At 40.9% G+C, this 8,955-nt stretch overlaps 1 protein-coding gene across 1 annotated transcript in view; it reads right to left on the minus strand.

The window, feature by feature from the left end:
• casq1a (calsequestrin 1a) overlaps positions 1-8,124 on the minus strand; it is a 10,483-nt gene extending 2,359 nt beyond the window's left edge. Inside the window, exons 1-8 of the mRNA XM_037084221.1 lie at positions 7,730-8,124; positions 4,319-4,412; positions 4,019-4,119; positions 3,715-3,826; positions 3,418-3,491; positions 456-586; positions 318-363; positions 156-210 (exon numbers count right to left, since the gene is read on the minus strand). Of these exons, the coding sequence (XP_036940116.1) occupies positions 156-210; positions 318-363; positions 456-586; positions 3,418-3,491; positions 3,715-3,826; positions 4,019-4,119; positions 4,319-4,412; positions 7,730-7,966 (850 nt within the window). The 5' untranslated portion in view covers positions 7,967-8,124. The remainder of the gene's footprint in view (positions 1-155; positions 211-317; positions 364-455; positions 587-3,417; positions 3,492-3,714; positions 3,827-4,018; positions 4,120-4,318; positions 4,413-7,729) is intronic.
• Between the last annotated feature and the right edge of the window lie 831 nt (positions 8,125-8,955).

Here is an 8,955-nt window from a genome sequence, read left to right on the forward strand (position 1 = left end):
AGTCATCTTTTCATTAATCTTCGTTCATTAATGTGCACAATATCCAATCAACACCATGTTAAAACCCCTTTGTTGCTCTATGTTGAACTACCTAGACTTGCTGTTGGTGACTGATTATAATGCTATCTTTAGCTGGTTCTTCAGGGTTCCTTTACCTGGGTCAGACTCCTCTGCAAAAGCAATGATGTGTTCACCATCAATATCGTCCTCCTGAGGAAAGAATAAAAGACAGTTTCTTAACTCCAGAAACTGTTCCCGAGATGTAATTGGATCAAAGGCCGTAATTGTACTGGTGTTTACAGTTTTCAGGTTCTTACCCAGATCTCGTACATGTTGTGTGGTTGCAGCTTCCTCAGGGTTGGTCTGCAAAATCACAGATAAAAAAAAGATTTAACACCTTTTGTTTTCTTTATAGGTACATTTTAAATTTATGAGATACCTTGACTAGGATTTACCTGTCATTATCTTCAATGAAATCCACCAGCTCTTCCTCAGTGTATGGTTTTCCTGGGATGACCACTGGATCATCCATGAAGGGTTCATAGAAGTCAACCTCATTGAGCTTCAGGTCCAGAGCCTTGGCAACCTGTCACAACCAGATTTAAAACTGAGCGTGAAGGACTGGCGAATCACAAGTCTGGCGAAGTCAAAAAGTTTCATTCACAAAATATTACACCAATTTAGCTTGTATAAAAGAATGTAAACAATTCATGTTAAGTCATTTTGACATATATATATATATATATATATATATATATATATATATATATATATATATATATATATATATATATATATATATATATATATATAGAGAGAGAGAGAGAGAGAGAGAGAGAGAGAGAGAGAGAGAGAGAGACATTTAATGGAGGAAACATCATCTACATTCTTTTGAATAAAAGGTATATGCTGTATGGATGTATGTGTCAGGACATATGAATGCTATTTTGAACTAACTTAATCCAAAAACACTGAAAAGTCAGTTATCAAAACTGTAATTCATACCTTTCCCTTCCCTTAGTTTATTCTGGCATTTTGACATTATGTCATAGCCATCTATGTATTCGGTTGCAGAGATATCTAGTGAAGTTAGCATGCTGATGACAACACCACTACCCCCCATTGCTCTTAGCTCCCTGTCTGTGTAGAGTCAGCTAACAGCAATGCTCACCGGCTGCACACTTAACTGAGCTTAGCAGCTAACAGCATCTAGAGCTAGCAACAGTTAGCGGCTATATTTGGAATTGTTTTGAGTATGAATTTGGCAGGTAGTTCATCTTAACATACAGTGCCTTTAAGTTAAAGTTAAGTAAAAATTAGGTAGCTGTGATATATGCAAATGATTGTCCACCAATATCCACTTAAATATCAGTACTAGGTTTCATGAGATCATTCTACAGACTTAAGAACTACCCAACATAAACAACATTTCTGCATGAATAACAGTGTTACTTGGTGTTTTTGCCTTTGTTTGATGGACTATTGCAATGAATATAATTGGTTTTCATCCGTGTGGTAGAAAGTTATGGAGTAGAAAGCATGTCCAGTTTATGCTTTGACATTATTATTGAACTAAAAGGCCTCAGATTCCCTCACACTATGTTTTATGTACAGAGGTTACAGCCAGTCTGATGTTACAGATAAGATACATGACAACGACCGACGGTTACCTACAATGTTTTATCTCCTCCCAGATGGTGTGATTATGATGTCGCACACAGTGTATAAAGCTTGATGAATTAAGTATTACTTAAAAGGAGCAATATATGAGAATTGAACCTCTTGAATTCACACTCCGAACAAATAGGGGGCAGCAGATCATTGGCGTAACTGCTGCTTGCTGTAGGTCTGGACTCAGGGCTCTGAGTGGTGATATAAAAAAAGGATTGGCTGGGGCTAGCTGGTAAACATGCTATTTTCAGGAGACATCTCTGTAACACAGTCCAAAAACGTCTTTAATATAGCGACATGACAAATGTTTTTACATTCTGTTGAAGATTCTGTTGAAGAACAAGTTACAATTTTGGATGTTTTAAACTAAATTCTTACATATCCCACCTTAAATCTTATGTTCATGTATATGTTCTGATACCAGCATATTATTAACTTATATATTCACGTGGGGACAACCTGAGCTGGGCCTGTTTTTACTCTTTTATTCATCCAAGAAAAGACTGACAGATATTTGAGGATTTCCAGTTCCAAATACATGGATGCTGCTCTGAAGTGGTGTGTTAGATGCATATTTCAAATAGAGCTTTTTGTGTTCATCAGTGGTCAAAAATCAAAGAGGTCTAAGCTTTCCTGTGGAGTGCATCAAGGTTCGATTTCTGGCCTATGTTAAACTGATCATTTATGTTAATGCTCTTATGATACTGTTGCACTAATCTATATTTCTTAAATTAAAAGATGATTAAACATACAGTAGCCTGGGAACCAGAAGAATCTGAAAGCTCATGTTTAATTTACTCCAGCATGATACTGGCTATCTTCCTGTTCAGACGGATTTCCCCTCCTCCTAATTTTTGATTGGCCAGTCGTGACCGGTTATCTGTCTTGGAGCAGGTTTGATATGATGATTTAACTGACACAGGAGTGTCATGTCACATGTTTCGCCCCTCTGACTTAGTTTTAGCTCCATCCAATTGTCTCCTGCCTACAAGTCTGTCTAGTGCAACACACCATAATCAAGAAACTCTTTTTAACCATCTGGGCACTGCTGATCAAATATGAATCAAGATGGCCTTAGCATTACCACATGTCATCTAAGAGTGACCAGATTAAACCATGACTGGTCGAAATCTGGGTCACGGTTTATTTTTATTCTGGTGAGCTGAAGCTTGGCCAAACCAGGGCCCGTTCTGGTACATTCCGCTCACTCTTGGCTGACATGTGGCCATGGTACGGCTTCCTTGTGGCCCAGATCTGGCAAACAGGAGTGGACCGCCCAGCTGCCATCATTCTATGCAGTATGTGGCCCCAGATGAACACATCTGGTACAATTTAGCTATCTGGGCAGTATAAATTTGGCAACACCAGGCTAGATTAAATGACAATGTGTATGTAATGTTAAAGGAATTGCTTGTAGTGACAAATCCACAGAAAGTAACCATCTCTATCGTCATCTCTATGGAGCATTTTAGTGTTCTAGCTATTGTTTCAGTTTTCTGGCCCACAAATAATTCTCTCCTGAACCCCCATTTTCTGTAGCTGAGGGCAGCTGTTTTTAGGCAACAAAGCTATGATTAGCCCAACATAAACGCCCCCCAAGCATCAAATTTAATGCATTTTATATCTCTAAGATAGGTCTATGTGTTAGAAAAAATAAAATAAAGAATAAATTATTTTTATTCTACTAGACTTATTATGTTGTTTCAAGCGTGTCTGGTAAAACACGTAATCACCGTTGATACTCACCTTGGGACTGAATGTCGCAAAGAACTTGATGTGAGGATGGAACTCTTCGGCAGCATCGGCAAAAGCCACAAAATCTGAAATTTTACAGGCATTCAGCAAGATGTTTTGGGAGATCAGTCCATGTAAGAAATATCTAAGAATGCAGACTTGCTGCTCTCATCATTATCAATCTGCAGCTCAAAGTTAAGTCAAGCAACGGGAGCCTTCTCCCTGTAACACTTGCCTGATATGCAACTATGAGCTATAATGTTGAAAAGCAAGCAGCAGGTTATCATACATCACAGTACAGATTCTTACGTTCTGACTTGTGACTCTTAAAGTAGCCCACCAATTTGATGTCCTCTTCGATGTTTTCAAAGCCTTTCAGCTCCCTACTATTGTCAATAATTTCCACTGGGTCTTCAAGAACCTGTGGGGGTAGAGGAGGGTCATGGAGGAGAAAGGGGGAAGACAATACAGTCGGAGGTGTGAGAGAAAACAAGAGTCAGATTCTGTGGGTCATCTTTGAAGGAAGCAAACTGGGATTCAGGGACTTCTTTTTTTTTTTTTTTTTTGCTAAAACAAGGCAGGCTATTAACTGGGTGATTATATCTTCACGAACATCAAAGACGAACTCCACAAGAGTGTCTGCTGCGAACTCGCCATCATATTCTATGACTTCATCGTCTGTGAAGATGAAGACGCTGTCAGACTCCTCAAGGCCTGGAGGAGGAGAGCAGACGTGAGAGGTGTTTCAACTCAAGCAAACCAACAATTTGACCCCAACTTTCCCACATTTGCTACATCTTCCACAAGAGAAGGAAACATTCACATAAGAGGGGCCTTTATGAAATGATTCTGACTCTAATAAATGGCTGGTTTCATTGTTGTGTCTTAAGCTGTGCTTATGCCGAGTGTTTACCTAATTTCTTTGCAACGGCCTTGTCGAGCTTTGCATCAAGGAGTCCGACTCCGATATCCTCATCATCAAACTCATCCAGGACTTGGGCTGCAAGCTGTAAAAACAAATACACCGTCATACAACTGAGGACATGATTTTCCAGTTTAAAACCAGTCTTAAAAACATGAGAGCCCAGGTCTGTACGAGTATTTAGTAAAACAAGTGTTAATGCCCACATTTACACCTTTTTCACAAAGTCGTGTCACTCAGTAGTTTCATTACCATAAAAGCCTGGTTTCAGAGTGCTGCTTATGCACTTTCTAAATCTGTATGAAACTTGAACCTCGTGACTGACAGTTGGTTGCACCAATGGCAGTGCCACATTTGCAGCCTGACTGCATTGAGGAAGTGGTTTGAGGGGTTGTCTCAGTGTGTTCTGGGGGTAAAAAGCATGCACGCACACACACACATACACACACACACACACACACACACACACACACACACACACACACACACACACACACACACACACTTACACACAAGTGCACACGGGTGAGAGATCTTGAGCAGCTGCTTTTACTGGCATAAATAGTTGGACTAACTAGGCTGTCTCGCAGATTGTGCAGATAATTCTTGGCATTTCGTTTAGTTTGATTGGAGCTGCAGATGGGTGGGGCTGTTCGTAGCTTAGCAGTGAGTAAGATTATATGAAAAGTTTGATAGTTTAAGTCATATATGATTACATACATTAGAATATGTACCTTTAATAAAAGCAAACAATTCATATTTCAAAGAACAGAATTTTGGTTTTACCTTGACTTTACCTTTTCTTGCTTTGCACTATGTTTGGTTGCAGACTCCAACCCTTTGGCATTTCAGAAGGCTATAATAAACTTTTCAAAGGGCAATAAGTGATTGAGATGAGCGAGGCTTGATACTATCAAGCAACTGAAGTAGGATACACTTGATAATAAATTGCAACAAAGAGATAAGAATTTTTTCTAGCTCTTTTCCATTTTCCCTGCAAGTCAGAAGAAAACTGGTGAGTAATATGTGTGTTTGAGGAGATATATCAGAGGTTGTTTATCTTGATTTGAATTTAGATACGTGTATACATTTGACTTCTCTCTAGTTATCTATTTATTTTTTTATGCAATTTTTCTTTATATGAAATATGATTTATATCAGCTTGTCCTCAAAATATAAAACATGCAAAGCTGTCTTTGGACCTGGGTGTTGGTAATGTGTATCTGCAGTAATGTGACTGATATAATTTCTTATGAGAAACTGAATCTCCCCAACTACATGTAAAGTTAAACCAACAGCTTCACTAACAGGGATGGGATTTCATAGCATCACATCTGCATCTTTAATCTACTGCAACTGTAAAAAAAAAAGAAAAAAAAAAAAAAGGTTTTGAATACTGACACTGACATATGGCAAAAATATAAACACCATATGGTAAATATACTGTTGAATCCTGCAGTGCTTCTGAGACAGTGTTGCAATGTGCAGTTCACACGTATAGATATATAGAATGCAGGCCCCTAAATGTCATTGTTTTAAATGATTATTAAAATCATGAAGCATTACGTCCGATTCACACCCGTAAACAACACATGGACCCGAGTCAGGGTGTCTGGCCAAACAATCTAATCATTTTTCAATGACCAGGGGAGAAAAACCACTTAATTACGACTTCCTCACTCTCATCAAGTCATATTTCATTTCACTAACTCCTGGAGAGCCTTGACCTCTCACATGTTGAGCCCTTTTGCTGTTGTCTGTTACTAATAATAAAACCTCCTCCGACGTAAGTCATAATACATTCATAAGGAGAAACACAAGCCTTCAGAGAGCTTGAGCCAACACAAAAGCAGCTCAGGGATAAATATAGCTCCAGAAGCCACACCAGCCCAGGGACTATTTTGGCGAGGTGGCAGTGATGCTCACTGCTCTGGGATCCGCTGACAAGTACAGTACTGCAAGTGCCAATCATGGCGCCGAGCTGAGCCGGCATTACTGGAGCCAGAGCCTCCAAGGGCTGGCCTCCATCCCTGAGGCCGAGCCCTGATGCTCCCTTACAGAGACACCAGAGGCCGTCTGGTATATCTTTAGGAGAGCAGCATCTCTCTCTCTCTCTCTCTCTCTCTCTCTCTCTCTCTCTCTCTATTTTGGTTATTAATGTTTTCCCTTCTGTACTAACTGGTATCTGTTACTGCTAATTCCCCCCACATTAACCCCCCTCTTTGAATTATTTTGTTGACATTACATGACAAGCTAGAATCATTATTTGTTGATTGACAGATGTAGTTACTGTGTAAAGTGTTTAGCCCAAATTCCTTCCACATCAGTTTCCAAAGACTTTTTCCACAGTTGTCAATAATGAGCCGGTATAAATTCCATCCCACTGAGTAGATGCTCAGATCTGTTTTTGATTTTGTCTATAAAGATATTGCATGTCCATTCTAAAATGAGCCTCCTTCCAATACTCCCCTGAAAATAAGCCCAGCCTTTACTCTACACTGTGAAGTGGCCATGCACAAATGCTGTAAAATATGGTCGCCACATGATCCAGTGTATGTATTCCACAAATCACTCATCACTCCTATCACTTTTTAAAAAATTATTATTCCACTGCAACTTTCACAACAGCTATGAGTCTGGAGACAAGTCACAAAAGATGCAAATCTAACTTTTCCTAGAACAACTTGTGTGGGTAGATTCACATTTGAACCCACTCTTTGCATACCAAATGATGATGTAATGTCTCTGCGGGGAATGTCATGAAACTGCAAAGTATCCAAGCTGAGGTGTGACAGGCATGCTGATAGATGTGCAGATGGGCTCAATACACACATATACACACAAACACACACACATACAGTGACCCACAACGTACACAAGCCCAGCCTTTGCCAGAAGAAATGATATCTTGGATCCTCACAGCTCAGCTCTTTGCCCCGTGTGGCTGTATCTGACGACACACCGCAAGCTTGTGACACATTTTTTGGACTTCATCGATCAGCAATTCTGAATCCAGCAAAGCTACTTTCCACCTTGTCGCTTCACGTTCCCATGAAGTCACCCTCTGTGCTCAATTTCACATCGACATTGTGCAAAATCTTTAAAAATATATTTGTCTCTGTTGCCAATTTTCTTTTTTCTTTCCCTGTGACCACACAGTTGAACCTTTACTATAAATCAAACTTTCTTTTTATGTTTTCCTTCATATCTTATGTCAACGTAACCAGCAGTTCGCTGTCACACACTTCACATCTGCACCCTTCAAAATCTATGCAACCACATTAAATTGAATCAGATCAAAATTCCACAACAACCTTCTACAGCAACGTTGAGTTCTAGATTAGTTATTCTACTTCCTCATCGTCTGTAAGCTATCTACCCATACTCCCCATCCCAACCCACCTCAAGGGCCAACTCCTCAATCTCAAACTGTCTCTGGGCGACGCGGCTGGATCCGGGATGGTCATGGTAGTACACCACCATGACATCGTACTTCTTCATCACAGACTTATAGTTCTTGGCGTTGAGGTCGTGGACACGGTCCTTTCCATCATACTCTGGGAAGTCCAAGCTATCCTTGCCCAACGATAGCCCCGCAAAGGACAGCAAGACTGCCACAAGCACCCAGGTCCACTTCATGGCTCCTCTCTAAGTAAATGTAGATGTATTTACAGTTTCAGAAAGGGGGGACAAAAAAAAAGAAAAAAAATCAAAATAGTTTGGTAAATGTAAGGAGAACCCCTTCCAATCCGCGTCACCCAGAAGAGAGCAAGACCAACTCTTGCATCCACCTTATTAAAAACCTCACATGGGCAACTGGCAGTGGGGCACAGGGTGCAAGAGGGGTTGGGCTAAGTTTGACATAGGTGTGAGTGTGCCTATGTGGGGTGTCATTGAGCATGGGGAAGATGAGGCGGGGGGGTCGCTGTGGTTACTGGGGTGACAGCCCAGCCTTGTGTGTGTATGCGTGCGTTTGCGTGCGTGTGTGTATGTGTGCGTGTGTTGCAGACCTGTCAAAGTGGGTGGAGAGAGGAGATGACGACCAACATGCCCTGATTCCTCATCCAGAAGAAGACGGTGATGGAAGTGGAGGGACAAAGAAGGAGGGTGTGTGTGTGTTTGTGTGTATGTGTGTTTGTGTGTATGTGTGTGTGTGTGTCTTTCTGTGTGTGTGTGTGTGTGTGTGTTGAGCCCGTCTGCATTGAGCCAGAGGAAGAAAGAGTGATATGATGAATTTAGAGATGGCTGCGAATATGTGGCCACTCTTTTCCCATATTAAGTGTAGATGGAGGCTTGGATCCCAGCTAAAAATAATGGATGTAGGACAGAGAAGTACATATCAGGAGGGGTTGCCGGTGTCTAATTTGCTGCTGCTGGCACCGGTGCAGCGCTAGAATGTGGCAGTGGGTCACTCAGGGACATGGAGAGAGGCGAGGAGAGGAGAGGGTGGTGCACCTGCTGAGGATTGGGTGCATAGGTGTCACTTAGCCCTGACTCAAGAAGAAAGTGAAACATAGAGTTTAACAGAAGGGTTTGGGGGGGGGGGATATTTTTTTCTATCTTTTCGAGGCTGATCCATCTGTGTATACAGTATACGTGTGTCCTGTGCAGTGTGTGCATGTACGCCT

The sequence above is a fragment of the Acanthopagrus latus genome, chromosome 21 (genome assembly GCF_904848185.1).
Source record: "Acanthopagrus latus isolate v.2019 chromosome 21, fAcaLat1.1, whole genome shotgun sequence".
NCBI lineage: Eukaryota > Metazoa > Chordata > Actinopteri > Spariformes > Sparidae > Acanthopagrus > Acanthopagrus latus.